The sequence below is a fragment of the Gambusia affinis genome, linkage group LG21, assembly GCF_019740435.1.
Source record: "Gambusia affinis linkage group LG21, SWU_Gaff_1.0, whole genome shotgun sequence".
In the NCBI taxonomy this organism is placed as follows: Eukaryota; Metazoa; Chordata; class Actinopteri; order Cyprinodontiformes; family Poeciliidae; genus Gambusia; species Gambusia affinis.
The window spans coordinates 1668350-1686236 of NC_057888.1; the positions used below are offsets into that span (position 1 = coordinate 1668350).

At 36.6% G+C, this 17887-nt stretch overlaps 2 protein-coding genes across 4 annotated transcripts; one reads left to right on the forward strand and one right to left on the reverse strand.

The window, feature by feature from the left end:
* Positions 1-30: 30 nt before the first annotated feature.
* LOC122824456 (stomatin-like) lies at positions 31-4245 on the reverse strand. Its single transcript, XM_044105173.1, has 7 exons — positions 4020-4245; positions 3822-3934; positions 2832-2904; positions 2551-2633; positions 1409-1612; positions 1198-1332; positions 31-360 (listed from the first exon to the last, which is right to left on the reverse strand). The coding sequence occupies exons 1-7, from the start codon at positions 4072-4074 to the stop codon at positions 196-198; spliced, it is 828 nt and encodes a 275-aa protein (XP_043961108.1). The 5' UTR covers positions 4075-4245; the 3' UTR covers positions 31-195.
* si:ch73-264p11.1 (uncharacterized protein LOC100000923 homolog) lies at positions 3773-16179 on the forward strand. 3 transcript variants are annotated; one of them, XM_044105197.1, is made up of 6 exons: positions 3850-3987; positions 4267-4346; positions 5383-5600; positions 10808-10871; positions 13537-13861; positions 13947-16179. In XM_044105197.1, exons 3-6 carry the CDS (start codon positions 5458-5460, stop codon positions 13985-13987), a joined length of 573 nt encoding a protein of 190 aa, XP_043961132.1. In that variant the 5' UTR covers positions 3850-3987; positions 4267-4346; positions 5383-5457; the 3' UTR covers positions 13988-16179. The 3 variants fall into 3 exon arrangements, with proteins under 3 accessions (XP_043961130.1, XP_043961131.1, XP_043961132.1); XM_044105195.1 differs by lacking the exon at positions 4267-4346 and having other exon boundaries at positions 3773-3987; XM_044105196.1 differs by lacking the exon at positions 4267-4346 and having other exon boundaries at positions 3849-3987; positions 5321-5600.
* The last annotated feature ends 1708 nt before the right edge of the window (positions 16180-17887 follow it).

Here is a 17887-nt window from a genome sequence, read left to right on the forward strand (position 1 = left end):
GAGTAAAGGAACACAGAAGCATCCATGGAATCATCTGCAAACATTTAATATGAAAATGTGATAATTTAACAAACATCTGAGCAGACAGATGGACGTCCTGAGAGCTCAGATTTGCTTGGTTCTGTCTAACAGCAACTCTTCTCTTTCTGGGTCGGATAACTCAGCGGAACCTGCTGCGTCTCGGTTTGATGAGTTTCACTGGAGGATCCCTGTGGGGAGGATCCAGACCACGATGGAGGCGCTGCTGTCCACAGTCGCCAGCGTCTGCAGGTATCTGAGGTGCAGAGCCACAGATGACAGTTCGGACGCCGCCTCCCTTAAAGCACGAGACGCCTTCACTTCCCCTTCAGCCACGATCATCTGAAACACGGAGACACTTCAAAACCAACACAAACGTCGCAAATCATCCAACTTTTAGCTTGGCAACAACTCCACACATACAAATATCAAACATTTGTGTTAAAATGTGAATAAGTTCATTATTTAGGATAAAATTCTCATTGTTCTCTTTAGTTACTGAGGAATAAAAACTTTTCCTTCCACTCAGAAAAACAAAAACTGAAACTGAAAGAAAAAAACTAATTTGATGAACTGACACAAATGGCAAAGTAACAAGAAACAGGGGTGTCCAAAGTGTGGCCTGTGGGCCATTCGTGAGCCTTGAAATGATTTTGTTTGGCCCACAACTACAAGTCATGAACTGCAAAAATCTGGCAAACAAAACAATTAATGACCAAAAAATGTGGAAATTATCTGTTTTTCTTTTAATAAGGCAGCAGGTCAAAGCCACAGTTTCTGTGTGGTGCTGCTCATATCCTCGCTACTCCTTGCTCTGCGCTACGCTGAAGCTAGCAGAGGCTGTCATGAATGCTAACGCTAGTTAGCATAACCTTTGTTTTGCTGATGGCAGATAAACAGTTTTTCCTGTAACAGTAAGCTGGCATATCAATCAGCGCGTACATAAGATTGATTGACAGCGCTAAGACCCGCCTCCTGGCTCTGATTGGTTGTTTTTGGTTGATGTATTTCTTCAGTCGTTCAAGGAGGTTGCAGATTAATTTTTTCACAGATTTCAAAACAAACTGTCATGACATGGTGACAGTTTGGACAAGTTTCAAGCTGCAGCTTTAACATAACAGTGAATATCGTGGTGAACAGGGCAGGTGCTGTCTGGTGGGCGTGTTACTGCAGAAGTACCATCGCCCGCGCCCTCCTCTCAGCCTCGGCCTCTGAGGCCAGGGAGCGCTGCAGGCTGATGGGAAGCTTCAGATCCCTGAGCTCCACTCGCTGCACCTGAATGCCCCACGGCCTGGAGCCGGAGTGCAGCACCTCCTGCAGGACGTGAAGCAGTAAAATCATCTGTAACTCTGATGTAGAGCTAAACTGTGGCAGCCTGGCTGTGTCTGACCTCCATTCTCGTGGCTATGCTAGGCCGCTGCGTCAGCAGGTCTGTCAGCGTGTGAGCACCCAGCGCCGCCCTGAGGGTCGCCTGAACCAGCCAGACTGTGGCGTCACAGCCATTCTGCACCCGGGTGAACCAGAGCGTGGGATCCACCACACGGAAAAACACAACGGCGTCCACCAGCAACGGGACGCTGTCTGCTGTCAGAACCTGCAGGAAGGAGAAGGAAACGTCTGAAATAACCTTCAGGTTTTACCATAAAAACAATAAATGGCCATGGAGAAGTAAATCTCCACCAAAATGTTGAGATTAATTTAACATATTTCCAAATTCTTTGATGTCAAAATTTGTAAATTTAAAAACTTTTCATCATTAAACACAGAATTTTAAACAATATTTAAATTATAAAGATATTTTCTGACATTATAAAGTCAGAGATTTGAAAGAAAAAGTGGCATAAGTCCTCAGAATGAGATGGTAAATGATGGAGATGTCTATCTGGATCTTTTCCAGAATGGAAATGATACATCTGAAATCATTTCCTGGATCAGAAATGTTACTGGACCAGAACATTTTCAAGGTCCAGACTCACCATGAAGCCTGGAGGGGGACACAGAAAAACACCAGAGACGGTGAAGAAGATGCCGCAACACGGCTGCATCGAGTCTGGATCAGAAGATGTTCTTTTAATATAAAATGTTGCATAATGTCAGAAAATATCCTCGTTTAATATTATAAATTTATGTTTTTAATCAAGGAAAACTGAACATTTTTCCTGGCAAATGTATGACCTTTAAACAAAAATTTCACAAATTTTAATGAAAATCTTTTGGCAGAAATGTACTCCTCCCTGATTTATTTAAAAACAAATATATATATATATATATCCTAAATTTATGGCCTCCAAATATGTAGGATGTTTAATTTATATAAGACATGTCGCAGTTTTTCTAAGGTTTTCAGTGCAGATATCGTTTGCATTTTGTTGACTGAGTTGTATTGAGGAAATAGAGAAAAGGAAAAGTGAAGTTAAATTCAAGATTAAAATTAACAGCCTTATCCTAATTTACAATCTGTTTGACATAAACACATTTTACATGTAACTGTAAATAAATGTATGCAGTAGTAACTGTTTAATGAGCAGAGACCTGTTGTGGGTAGATGTAGATGGGGAGAGTTCGAAGGTCAACCTTCTGAACGACGTCCAACCAGGGAATGAACCAGATCAAACCTGCAGGAACAAAACCAACAACATTCACAAAATTACAGCAGGAAATGGAATAAGAATATGTTTTACAGCCTCAGAGAAAAGAAGAGCTTTCCTGTTCAGTGTCTTAAAATGTCAGAATCATACGAGTAACAAATGCATTCATTAGTATAATAATTAAAAACAGAACGACTCCAGTCTGAGTTTAACAGAAAAAGACACCAGGTCCTTTAGCTGATCCTTTAACGACCCGGCCCAGTCGAAAGATGACGGCCCTCTCATACTCCAGGACAACCTGCAGCACAAACACACATCACAATGATTCAGAAAAGATATGAAAACACTTTCAAAATGGCCTCAAATTATGACAACTGTGGAGGTTTATCTAAGAATGAGTGAAAAATGAAATAAATTTGGCATCTGATCTGAATTTGATCAAAGCTGTACTTTACTCATGCTTAAAAATAATTCAAAACAAAAGTCATGATGGCTGTATGATGGTGCAGTTAGCAGTAACTGTACTATGCAGCAAGATTTTGAAATAAATCCAATTAAAAACCTTAAAAACAGCCAGTTATCACACTTTATAAATTGAATAAAATTCACACTAATCTCTTGATTTAAGAGAATATGTCATTACTGTAAAATAATCCAGTCTAGGCTGTGTAGTGTTCAAGATAGACATCATATATTGTATTGTAGTGAAAAATCTAAACAAAGTCTAAAAACTACTCCCCTTATTTTTTAAATAATTTGAAAGTTAAAACAAAACTAGATATATTTTAGGAGAATCACCATAGAATAATTCTGGTGTATATTTGAAAATGGACCCCATAGCAGGTTAAGAGTAAAAAAAAAGACATCTTCCTTAAAAGATTAAAGGTTGCAATTATATAAAATAATGTTTTATGGAAATATTTCACACTATCAACAGCGTAAATTATTCAAGTAAAGGTTTGACCTGTGTAGGTTATGTGTGAGGGTTTTTTTTTTAATTTCTTTATTTTCAAATCTCATGTTTATTGCCAAAATAATTCTGTCCAGGCTTGGGTCTGTCCAAACAGTGAGCTTTTCCTGCTTAATTATATAATTTATATTTAAATAAACTGTTACAAAATGATCCAATGTTTTATATTTATAACTAAAGCGATCAGAAGGTGGTCGGGGCCAGCTGAATGGAGTGGGGAAGCCATCTTTATCCGGGTGCTTTACCTGAACACAGCTCCACGCTGTGAAGGGGAAGGTGAGGAGGATGAGGAGCACCGACAGGAACGTCAACGCCGCCCCCAGGACGCCTAAAACACCGCCCTGTCTCACTTCTCCACCTGCACACACCAACAGAGGCAGTTAAACCATGCTTCGCCTTCAGCTAATCACGGTAAAATCCCGCTAAAGGCTAAATGTAGCGACCTGTTCCATTATCGGAACCACTTTCTACTCCAACCTTGTTATAAACACCGGTCATTATCCTTCAAACTACTGATAAATACGTCTGTTTCAACACAGAGTTTCACCAAAAACAATTGGAAATGTGTCCTCAATGTTAACCATGATAAACGTAATATTACATTAGGCTTAAATTTAATAGTTTTTCAATAAAGTTTTCGCAACCGTTACGAATTTGTTCTGTTTGCCCCGCCCCCAACACGTGATGTAGCTGCGAGCTGTCGCTTAGCAACCGGAGGAGGCGTCCTCAGAGCCGTGGGCGCCCTCTTCAGGTCACGAGAAGAAGTTACGGTAGTAACTATTTACTTTATTCTACTGTATACCTTTATTATTCTCCACAAATATACCTAAGGGAAACGTTTAGATTTTTCTCGTTCTTATTTAGAGATTAGTTTCTCAGTAAATGACACAAAACCAACTTAATAGAACATTTTATTATATCTTAGAAGAATAAAATAAAGGGAAATGCAACAAATCAAGAATAATGATAGTAATAAAAAGCAAACCTGCAAAGTTTAGAAAATGTTTAGCAAAACTCAATTGTTTCAAATTACTTAAGGAAGAGAGACAGAGTGTAAATAAACGAGACGGTTTCCTCTATAATCATCTGGTTATGACAGTCAACCAGAAGAGGGCTCCCTACTCACTACTAGTTCATTTTACTGGTCTGCTGCATCTTGTTATTTGGGTCAATAATTAGATCATTAGATTAATTTTAACTTGCTGTAATAGGTTTGAATGTGAACACATGGAAACCTTTGACTGTTGTGACTGAAACTATCTAGGCTGACTACTATTATCTTATAAATAGTTTGTTTTGCATGTCTTAGCTTATGTTCTAAAAGTGTATGCTAGGAAAATAAAAAGTTAATCAAGACAAATATATATATTTTTTGTCTGTTTCTTGATGAAGTCAAAGACAAAATTCTTTTGAATTTTACTGTTGTGCTTTTGCAGAAGTGAATGTGTGTGAAGTTTCTGCTTTTTATGAAACCTGGTCGTTCATTTTCATACAATAATTGTTTTTATTTTGATAAAAAGCTTCTTGCTTCCTCAACATGATGACTGTTTTTATTTGTTTCTGACACTTTCTGATTGGTTCTGAATAGTTCTGCCGGTAAGCTTCGCTGTTATCTGTTGCACATCTTTTAGTTTCCATTTAAGTGACTCGTAGTGACATCTAACTTCCTGTGAAACTGTGAGAACAAAACAACACGTTGGTTTCCTGATGCCCTCTCAGTGAGCGTTCTGCTCTGCACCTCCAGGCAGTGAGAGCTGACCGGGCCGGCTCTGGCTTTAAGCGGGTCGTGGTTCTTACCGTTTTCAGGGCTGTTTGTGAAAGCAGAAGCTCCTGCGCCGTGCAGGTGGATGTCGGCCTGTCGGCCCGCGGCCCCCGTTCGCCATGGCAGCGGCTCTGCCGGAGTGTTACCATGGAGCCATGACCAAGAGGGAGTGTGAGGAGATTCTGGGGAGGAAGAACAAGGACGGAGCGTACCTGATCCGAGAGAGCGAGACCATCCAGGGAGCGCTGTGTCTCTGCGTCTAGTGAGTAAAACTCAGCAACACATCAGCTCTGATTAATCAGCATCAGATCAACAAATCAGATGCTTTGTTGATCTGATCTTTGTTTCAGATTCAACAAAGCAGATCTGAAACACACTGCAAAAAACCATTTTACTGAGCGTTTTTGGTTTAGTTTATGGTGCAAATATCTTTCTTCACTTAATCAACCTTAATTGAAAGGTTAATAGGTCATCTTTTAATTCCTTAATAATTCCTTAATATTGATGAAAAAGTATTTGTTCCACTGGCAGATTGTTTGGCTTATAACATGGGAAAAATGTATTTTTATAAGTAAAATAATCGGCCAGAACCTGAACTTTTTTAGGAATGGTAAGAAATTTTTTACTTACAACAAGTTCCTTCTTCTTGCTTAAAAGTTATTTATAAGTTTGTTTTGTCTTATTTTAATTGCACTGAGATATTTTCACTGGAAAGTGGACCAAAAATACTTGGTAGGTTTTTGTGTTTTTACAGTGCAGACGTTGGACGGAGCGTCCCCTCACCATCTTCTGCTGGGCGCTTGAGTCTGTACTGCAGCTGGTTCTGTAAAAATGCAAACTAAAGTCTTCATTTCCACTGAAGTTCTGATGTAGAGGCTAACCAGCCTGAACAGCATCTGTGATTATTTATTATCAATGATAATAATTAACGACTTGATCTTTAGTATGAAATGTACAGAAAACAATGTGATGTGCAGCGTAGACTGAAACTCTTACCGACTGTTTTCAATCTATCTGATTGTACATTTGAAATAAGACAAACTAATACATAGAAGCTTGTTTTATGCCAATAATTCCTTAATATTGATGAAAACATTCTAGTTCCACTGGCAGATTATTTCATTTTCCCCGTTTATAAGTGAAATGATTCTTCTTCTTTACTTAAAACAAGCTCTTAGATTTTGCTGAAAAGTTACTTGTAAGTTAGTTTTATCTTATTTCAAGCATTCGAAGATATTTACATTAGAAACAACTTGATGGGATTTTGTGTTTTTGCAGCAGATAAATCAGTAAAAAATGTAAATATATGAGCTGCTTTTGGCTTTGAAAATAATCCCGTTTGTGAAAAATGATCGTCCTCTTATGGATTTCTTTGCTTCTTATATTTTAAACCATCAAACATGTTTTGGTTTAGCAAACACAAAAGCTGATCAACTATTTTGGTCTAATTTCTAAGGCAAATATCTTGAAATAAGACAAAACTGACTTACATTAAATCTTTAGGAAGCAACAGGAGGTTGTTTTATGCCAATAATTCCTTAATATTGATGAAAATGTTCTGGTTCCACTGGTAGATTGTTCCAGTTATAAAGAGACATTTTTCTATGTTTTGAGTTAAATAATTTGTCAACTGAATTTAAATAATTCAGTTGCCTCCGAACCGTTTGACTAAAGAAACCAGTAATCAGACGGTTTTAGGGAAAATAAAGCCGAACTAAATGAATTGTACAAAAATGTCAAAATGTGCACAGAAATATAAAGATAGAACCCTGAATAACCCATTTACACAGTTTATCAGGAAAGAAGTTTATTTGGGTGAATTTCACTTTAATCTTTGTGCAGAGCGAGACGTTGACGTTAAATTTACTCAAGGTCAACCTTCTGACCTTTGCGGCAGGTTTTCTCATTTCTCTGTCTGGATTCTGTAAAATAAAGGCCACTGGTGACAAAGAAACCTTAAAAAAGAGAAGTGTGGAGACTTCTCTTCTTTTAAACTCTGAAGTTAGTAACTTCAAACAGCAGAAATACAAAAAGCTTTTCCTGCTGAGTGTTGCAGTCAGTCTGACCTGTTAAAAAAATAAAAGCGTGGATGTAGAGATAGAAGGAAATGCATGACCAACATAGAGAACACTAACCTCATTTTTCTCTGCAAAAACATGTTGTCAGACTTACTGCCTCTGAGCAGCTTATGGTTTCTACAACCCAAAGAATCAATCTGCTGCAGAGCTCAACGTCTCGTGTCTTACCATTTAACGTTGTTAGTGATTGAGTAACTTCACAGTAACTCAGGTTTTATTGTGGCTGCTTGCAGGTTGTGAATGTTTAACCTGTTACATGCAAATTAGCAATTAACATGTTGAAGTGGAAAGAAAAATAGAAATAATATCTGCAGGAAGTGAACTGAACAAAAATTAGAAAAGGAAGTTTGTGAATGTTGCAGATTAATGACTCGGAACAACCTGCTGGTTTTTCCTGGAAAGAAATTCAACTAGTTTCAGTGATGAACTGAAGTTGATAACTGAACCATCTGAAATCACAAAGACCCTCCAGATGATGAGTTCACACAAAGAAACTGAATTATTTCACTTAGTTTTTAGCTTCTTGTGATGTTCAGAGCTGCAGTTGGAAACGGTTGTCACAGTTTAATGGCAATAACCAAACATTGGAGCTGTGAGTATTTCTGACACATTTATGGTAAATTTAGACAAAATATGAGGATTTTTAACTGTTAAATGTTTTTGCATTTTCATGATTATGAAAAGGCAACAAACAACCATGACTAATTTAATGATTATTATGTTTTCAGTTATATTTTTGTGTTATTAATAATCACAAAACAGAACATAATTTAAGAAAAGTGTTAATCTGGTATAGTTATTTAGTCTAGTCAAAGTAACAGAAATGCAAAAAGATGCAGGAGAAGAGAGGAGTCTCTCAAACATTTAAACACTGCAGCAACATTTACTGCAACTAAGTTTATAACCTAAATATTTAGTTTCCAAACTACATATTTAGCTTGTGAATTAAATATTTAGCTTGCTAACTAATTATCTAGTTTGGTGCTAATTATTTAGTTTCTGAAGTTAAGAGTCAGCTTTCTGATTGAATATTTAGTTTGTAGCTAAATATTTGGCTTCCTACCTAAATAATCAATCTGTAAACTAGATATTTAGTTTTCTCATTCAATATTTAGAATGGAAATTAATCTTTTACTTGCTAACTAAATAGTTTGGAGTTAAATATTTAGTTTGCAAACTGAATATGTTGCTGTCTAAGTATTTTGCTTTAAACTGTGACATTTATAAATGAATGAATAACCTTCTGACAGGCTAAATAACTCAGATTATTGCTATTAATGTTCCTGCTGTGTAACTTTAAAAACGGCTCCTCATAGACTTTGATTCAAATTAAATTCAAATTAGTTTCCTGATTCTTCAGGAAATCGTACTTTCTTACTGTACGGTCACCAAACCCCCAGATTAAATAAAACAGAAGTTCAAATCCCAGAATAAACCTGATATTCACCTGAATTATGTGTGGGTGTTTAGAAACTCTAATCATGTCTGAGAATCATGTCTGCTGGCTAATTCTGCTGATCCGCCTCCTTTGCTTTTGCTCCTCTTTAAATCTCTGGAGTTTTGGTCAGAAAGCAGAGAGACGTGATTCTGATCGATGGAAGAGACGGTTTGAACTTCCTCCTCACTCTGCCCATTTTCAACTCTTCTGGGATTTGGGGTCAAAGGTCAGGTACTATTTGAGCATTCATGATGCTAATGACCCACATCCAGCTGTAAAAACTACACGTTGTAACCATGGTTACGCATCACAGCAACTGTCCTAAATAAGGGAAAGTAAAAATCTATTCAGCTGCCCGGCTTCCTAACCCATAATCCTCCAAACACAAACAAACAAACAAATGATAAACAAAAGTCTGAAGAAAGAACCAATCAGAGCAACAGAGCTGCTCCAACCGGCAGCGCCTTCCTAAAAACAGTCAATCTGAAAATCCTCTTTCAGAAGAACATACTGACTGTCATTAGATGTGATATTTCACTGCAAAAATAAAAAGTCTCAAGTAATTTTGGTTTAATTTTTAGTGCAAACATCCCAGTAAACAAAACTAACTTACAAATCAGCCACATGTAGCTTGTTTTATATAAATAATTTCTTAATATTAGTTCAAAAATGACTCGTTCCACTGGTAGATAATTTCACTTAAAACAGAAAAAATCTCTTGGTGAAATAATCTGCCTGTGGAACAAGTCATTTTTTTAACCAATATTAAGGAATTATTGATTTAAAACAAGCTCCAATATCTTTCTGCAAAGTGACTTTAAGTCCGTTTTATCTTATTTCAAATGTACTAAGATCTTTTTACTAGAAACGAGACCAAAATACTTAGTAAGATTTTGTGTTTTTGCAGTGTTTCTCTTATAGTTTGCAGCATACAGCTGAATGTTCTGCATTTTCCCCACTAAATAAATATAATCTGGGTTTTAGTTGCTCATTGAGTGGAAACTGAGTGGAACCAGTGAGACTGGCGGAGTTTAGTGAGTAAAGCTGCTTTGCATGGCTGGCTGCAGTCTGAGAAGCGGTTGGTTTCTTTGTTCTTTTTATTTTTAGAAACCCCAGCTCGTCGTCGCCTTGCTCCACACTTTAATGAGGTAAGACTGAGGTTTAGTTGCGGTTGAGTTTTGCATTCTTCTAGTTCCAAAGCATGCTTGCAAGTGTGTCTTTACACAAACTAAAACGCAACTAATGCACAGGAAATCATGCAGACGTGCAATTAAAATGCAGACGGACCGGATGTACTCTTCGTCCTGCCGGGGGTCAAAGGTAGCTCAGTCAATCAACTCTGTCTGCTGTGGATCACTTCTGGTTCTCTGGACCTGGTTTAAGGTCAGGAAAGGGGCAGCTAACATCTCTGCAGACCCCACACATGCTGGACACAAACTGTTAAGTTTACCTTCGGGTCATTGAGAGCTTATTTTGTCTCCCTTTTTATATATTTATGTTTAAAATGTTGTTCTTGTTTGAGTGCAGAAACTCAAGTGAAGTTGGATCTTGGGATGGTGGATATGAATATAAAGTTTTGTCAAGATAGTTTGTCACAAAAAATTACTTTTTTTTGTTTCTCCATATAGAATTTAATCATATTGTCAAATTTATCAATATTTAGTCGTTCACCTTTATTGAACAAGCAGTGGATTAAAAATAGTAACATAACAATCCCAACAGGAATTTTTAAACATGATTAATTGGAAATAGATTTATCACGATGAATGGTAAACAATATAATAAAAGCTCAGACAGACAGGAGAGAGATGACTAATGTGTCAAACATGGTGCATGATTTTAATCTTCACAGTTTTAAAGCAGACTCATTGCTGATTAACACGAAAAAGGTTTTCTGCGATACTTCCTCTAAACTCATCTCTCTCTAACAGACGTCTTGTTTTCTCTTTGCAGCAAACAGAAGGTGATTTATACCTACAGAATCCTCCAGGCGCACAATGGAAACTACACCCTGCTGGTAAAAACAACACTTTACATTTTCAATATGTTGCGTCTCTGATTAATTAACTGCTGCCTCTGTCTCTCTTCCTGCTCCACATTACATTATGATTTATTCTGGATGATTATTAGATTATCAATTTAGTTACTTTAGACTCGGTTTGATTGGGGAACAAAACTGCAACATTTGTAACATTTTCAGCTGCACTGAGTCAAAATAACTAGTCATTGAAAAACCTGTTCCCCTCCTCACCTGTGGGGGCGCTGCACCAAGAACCACCAAAGGAAACGACACAAAAACCTCTGAAGAAAACAGATTTTAGCGATTGTTGGATTTCCCTTTTGTCTTTGGTAAAAGATCACAAGCTGTTTCTCCCGTTAGCGCTAAGCTACCGCGTTTGTTTTGGTTGTTTTTACCCAGAATGCCCTGCGCTGTAATCTGCGGTCTCCGCTGCTTGATGCTCAGTGTATAATTCAAATAATTAAGGAGAATGTCCTTTAAGGTCTGTTAGAACAAATGTTTCTGAGCAGAATTCAGTGTTATGTTTTATAAATTTTCATGGAAGTTGAATAAAGAATTTAGGTTCTTCTAACTTAAAATAAGTTATTAAACTTGATAATGTGAGTGAAAATAATACTGAACTGTGTGGTTGTTCAACTAGGTGAGAACAGTTTGTGAAATGATTATTTGGTTTAGGTTATTAAGTTATAGAGGTGTAGGATGTGTCATAGTTTGGTATTGATCCGATACCAAGTAAATACCAGGCGTGTATCACTAATACCGGTACTGATATATAATATTTTAGTATAATATATCAATAACATCTTTGTAGTTTTGTTTGTTCCCCTTTGAATTGTTTTTTTAAATATTTGGGCAGAATTTAGATAAAGTTTATGTTTACTTTAGTTACCTATTTACACAATAAACAGAACCAATAGAGAAACAAAGAAAGTGTTTTGCATTGTTTCAAAGTAAAGTTCAGTATTATTGATATTTTCTTCATTTTGGTTTGATCTGCTCACCTATATTTAATTATAGCAACTCACAGTTCAAGATTAATGACCTATCAGATCTTAAAAACAATATTTAGACACTTTGTTTGAAAAAAACTTTATAAACTTTAATTTCTTTAACAGTTTTCTTGTTGACTTTATTTGCATTTTTATGGCTGGAGGTGAAAATAATTTTCAAGTTCAAACACCTTCAGTTGTTTTGCGGCGTTTGTCACTGTTTCAGCACACAACTCTATTTTCCCCAGCAACAAAAAGCACAAACCTTTTTCAAGCTGTCCTCACACTGATTATTATCAGTTAATTAATTTATGCATTTGGCTGGCAGCAGCTCACCCACAGTGTTTCCATTGAACTCATTCTGGTTTAATAAATGTGTCAAAAAACAAAAGTATTTTTGTTCTAGTTTCTAGTGCAGATATTTTAGGACACTTGAAATAAGACAGAATAAATTTACAAGTCATTTTTCAGCAAGATATAGGAGCTTGTTTTAAGTCAGTAATTATTTAATGTTGATCAAAAAAGTTCCTTCGACAGTTTAATATGTTATTAGGTTAACATGTTAGTGTAACTAGAACTTTTTCTTTTATTATTAATAAATTATTGGCTTAAAAGAAGCTCTTATGTTTTGCTGAAAAAATATTTTTAAGTTTATTTTGTTTTATTTCAAGTGTAGTAAGATATTTGGACTGGAAAACAGACTAACAATACGTGGTAAGATTTTGAGTTTTTACAGAAATCTGAACTTCTGGCCCAGAATTATTTAAAAGGGTCTTAATTTCTGGTAGATTTGTCATCAAATAGATCAATACAGTAGATTGGAGATATTGGGTTTCATTAAGAAGTCAAAGTATTTCAGGACTGAAGGAAACTCTCCCCCACAGCAGAGGAAAACATTTAACACGTTTTCCACTCCACACACTGAATGACGTCAGAGCTAATAGAAACACCACCAGACGCTGGTGATGCTGCCCCCGGGCCAGACCTGCCCCCTTAAGGTCAAAGGTCAAAGGAGGTAGACGCATGGAAAAATGACGTGTTTGTTTTTTTGACAAATCTCAATTAACTGATTCCATAACAGGATTTAGGAAACTTTCAATATTTCTTATCTTTACATCATCCACTTTTATTTATTTGATTTGATTATTTTGCTTTTTATCTAATTAAATTTTTTTGTATTTTTTTCTACAATATTTATTTTCATTTTATTCTGTTTTATTACTTAAATTTAAATTAATATTTATGTTTATATATATATATATATATTTTTTTTTTTTGCTTCTTTATGATTATTTGTTACATATTTGAAACTCAACATTTTAATATATTTTTGTTTATATCATTTTATCTTTTTGCATCACTTTGTTCTCAGTTAGATTTTAAATTTGTTTTAAGTTTTTATTTCCATACATAAACTGATATTTTTTTCCATAATCACAATATTAAATATATTAATATTATTTTTACATGAATCCTTTTTTTCTATTGTTTGTTCCCAAATATAGTTTTAATATTTTTGTTTACAGTTTTCTCATTGAGTTTACCTTTTGCTTCATGTTGGATTTAAATCATTTATTTTCCATTTTACATTCTACTTGCTGATGAAAACATCGAGTTATTGATCACAGATTTGTTGCACCTTCATGTCTTCATCTCTGTGTGTCGCTCCACAGACAGCAGGAGGTTTGCAGGAGACGTATTTTAAGACTCTGGGCGATTTAATCCGTAACTACAAGAGGAAGAACCAAGGTCTGGCCGTTCATCTGCGCCACGCGGTGAAGAAGAAAACGCCCATGTTGATCCAGCCGCCGAGGAGACCAGAAACACAACCTGAAGCTCCGGCCGCAGCGTCAGCCAGAGGATCAGCCAGAGGATCAGGTGGAGGATTGGGCGGAGCGTCGGGCGGAGCGTCGGGCGGAGCATCGGGCGGAGCGTCAGCCGGACACTCATTGCACAGAGGAGCTGCTCCTTTAGCTGAAGAGGAAAATGACTATGAGAGTATGTGAAATATTTTGTCTCGGTTTCCTGCAGTGTTTTTTTTTTACTGTCTGTTTTTTAATTCAACTTTTCTGTTTTACTGCAGATGATCCAATTTCAGATTATGTGGAAGTTATTCCAGATTAACTCCAACCAACCTCAAACCGAAGGACAACAAGAACACAGACTGAACTTGTTCTGAACATTAGAGACGCTTTATTTTTTTATGAAAAGCTCTGAGGAGATTTGTTGCATTTGCACAATTTAGGTAAAAAAGACTGAAGAGGTGAGCTAATGCAGAGTGAATTTCCTCCCAGCTATTGACTCTGAATGAAAGGATGAACTTCTGCACTTTCTTCTCACCTCATTCCTGTGAGCAGAGGAAGAAGAAAGAGGAAGAGGAGGAAGAGGAGGAGGAGGAGTACTGCTCTGAAATGAAAACAAGTTGCATTTAGTTTGACATTTTGTTTTACTCCTGGCAATCAAAACCTTGATATTTAATATTCATTTCATTTGAATGATACAAACATTTTTGTGCTGTTTGTTCTGATGTGCATAAAATAAATTTTATCTGAACGTCATTAAAGGGTCATAAGCTGCAAAACGCAACAAAACAGCAAGAATTTAAATTCCTTCTTTCATCACTAAGAAGTGCATGAAGGACGTCAAGTGATCAATGAAACGTTTCCTCATTAGTGAGATAATCTGCCAGTGGAACGAGAACTTTATCGACTTAAAATAAGCTCCTATATCTTAATCAAAAGTTAATTGTAAATTAATTTTCTCTTGTTTGAAATGTACAAAGATATTTGCATTATAAACCAAATCAAAAATACTTGGTAACATTTTGCGGTGCATTTGACAGCAGCTCAGGACATTTCTCATCGATGAAACAGAAACCTCAGAAAATAAAGTCAGTTTTAAGAGATTTTACATCGTGTCAGAAAACCTGAGACCCAGAAATGCAGAAAGAAACAGAAAAACCATCAGAAAAGGTTCAGACTGAGGGATGTTTAGCTGATGTGGCGTCTCCAAGAAGCTCAAAGAAACTGAAAGTGAAAGGATGTTTAAAACTTGATTCAATAAATAATTTCTAAATGTTTTTGCACATATTTTGGGATTTCAAGTTTTTCAAGTGCAGATATTTTCAGCAGAAATTTGAGAAAAATAATTATAAGTGTGTTTTTGCAGTGTGAAAAAGAGTTTTGGTAGTGTGCAGAAACTTCCAATTCGCTTGTAAAGTTTTTTGGGTTTTTTTGGTGTATTGATTGCTAATTCCACTAAGATCATCCACTGATTGAAAAAGCAGACAGTCTGAAGGAAGACGACATCTAGCATGCAGAAAAATAATTACAAAGAGCCTGTAAAAAGGAGAACTGGACACAGACTAGACCATACATGTCAGTTAAATGTGGAAGTAGATCATTTTTACTATCATATGAGTCCATAATAAGAAACCAAAAACAACAATGAGTCACTGCTGAGCTGCAGCAGCAAACTACGACTGGAGGAACTGAAAGAAACCCAGCAGCAGAAATAGAAACTTTTTAAAATCTGTCGCTGCATTAATTTCCCACTTTAGCTCAGGAAGTTTTGAGTACAAACATGCAAACAGATCGCTGCAGTTCATCGTGTTCATCCAGTGAAACTCGTTTCATTACACCAGAGGGACAAGACTTTAAAGATTTTAAATCAACTCTGAAGCTGAAGAAACACGGAATATATTTATGGTCAACCATTATGTTTGAGTAGAGAACAGAACTGAAACTGTCAGTTCATTTCAGCACAAATTATCTCTGCCTAAAGAGCTACATCTAACTAAATAGTTAGATAGCTAAATAGTTAGCCTACAATTAAAAAATTTGGTCCAAACTCAATGGGTTGAAGCTACAAATTTAGTTGGCAACCTAAATATTTAGACCAAAAACTAAATATTTAGCTCCATAGTAAATAGTTTAAAGCTAAGAATTTAGTTAGCAAGTTAAATATTTGGCCCACTTCTAAAAATGTATCTAGAAGACCAAATATTCGGCTCCAAACTAAATGTTTTGGAGCTGGATCAGACTGGACCTGGGGCCTTTGGATCTGAATGCTGCAGCTGAAGTGGAACCGTATCGGACCAGGTAACTTCTCTACAATCTGTTGTCCGGTTCTGATGAACCGGCATTGCTGTGCGGATCGTTGGGATTCTCTGCTGCTGCAGCTCTTCTTCCTCTGTTGTGCCTTTAAAGTAGGGTGACCAGACGTCCTCTTTTTCCCGGACATGTCCTTCTTTTCAGACCTAAAAAAATGTCCGGGGGGAATTTAAAAATCGTCCGGGATTTTGGTCAACTGCCTCAAAACACATTACATATCTTACAGTGCATTGTGATTACATTGCCACTCCGTTCCACTACTCCATTCCAGGTTTCTTTGTATGGTAAATTAGTCCCGCCCTTCTCCCCAAATCCAATCATGTTGCATTATGTGTGCGAGTGTGTGTGGGAAAAGTAAAGATAGCTGAGTTGACTTGTACACCGGCCGCTAGACTAGTTAAACCTTAAGCGTGACAGGCGATAGAACATGTGTGTCCGCCGATTCTACGGCAAAAATGAAGTACCGCCCCCCCCGCCGCCGCCAACAAGAAAGTGTCCTCCTTTTCAGAAACCCAAATCTGGTCACCCTATTTAAAGGTTGTTCTCTGACGTGAGCTGCTGAAAACCTGACAACCAATCTCTCTTTCAACCCTCACATCAGCTAAACCACATTTGTAAAATACATTTTCATGCTTATGAAATTCAGTGTAATTATTCCGTTTCTGTTTTTATTTTCTGTTTAGATTAAACTGGGTTTTCAGATTATTCACATGTAACATTGTTTAATGTTCTGTCCTTTATTAAATCTATTTGAATTGAATTGATTGAAATGTTTTCTCTGTTTTCTGTAAACGTGGTTATGAATGGAAAACCAAACCATTTAAATCCTGTTTTTTTCTGCTCAGATGTTCACTTTGATCTTCAGTTGACTAAAAACAATAAATAATAAAATAAACAATAAACACGCAGCAGCTTCTCGTTATTATTAATCGCTTTAATCCAACTCAAGGCTGCTGAAGAAAGTTGGCTGTTGCTTGTAAGAAGCTTTGTTTGAAAATACTTTTGGGTTCACTGTTACAAAATTAAACATTTTCTGCATTCAAACAGCTTTTAGAAATATAAATGATTTGAAGAAATGACTTTTTATGTTGTTTTTAAAGTGATTAAACATTAAAATGAGTTACTAAGTGATCTGTTCGTGACACACAACCTTACCAAGCCCCTTCCAAACAATAAAGGAAGTGACAAACCAAGATGTTCACACAAACTCTGACTTCTTTTTACTTCAACCCTTAAGCTGTAGTTTTAACTCTTCAGTAATCGACACTATCTATTTCTGAAGGTTATAAAAATTGTTTCTGGTTTTCTTAGATGCATTTTGAGTCTGGGTGGTTGGTGAACATGTGAATCACATTTCTCACTTTACCATCCACTGGTCAGCTGAATGAGGCTCTCCTCTATTCACACGCTAACCATGCTAACCATGCTAACCATGTGAAGCTTCACATGTGAAGTTCGTTCAACTTAAAGGCGCTGTGCACATGCGACTTCTGCACCTTTCAGGCAGAAAACCTGAACAATAGGATCATCTGTCACTTCTTTATGCTTTGCATGTTAAAAATCTGGTTACAATCATGCAACCAAGTGCATGAGAAGAGACTGAAATACGAGTGGCTGTATGGACAAGAACATAACCACACATCCTGCCTGTTTTCACAACTCTTAGCTTTGCTGCATTCAAAACCCTTTTTTTGTTTTTCACAGATCTTCTCTCAGCCGAATCAGAACGTCTGAAAACTAAGGCGTCAGTTTTACTGTTTGCTTTCAGGCTGCACATTTAAAGACAATTAATATTTTATTTCTAATACAACAAGAGGAGAGGGGGGCTGAAATAAATGTTAAAATGAGAGAGGCTGCCAACCTGTAGATGTGGTTAAACCACAGTTTTTTCAGTTTGATGTGTTCAGATGGA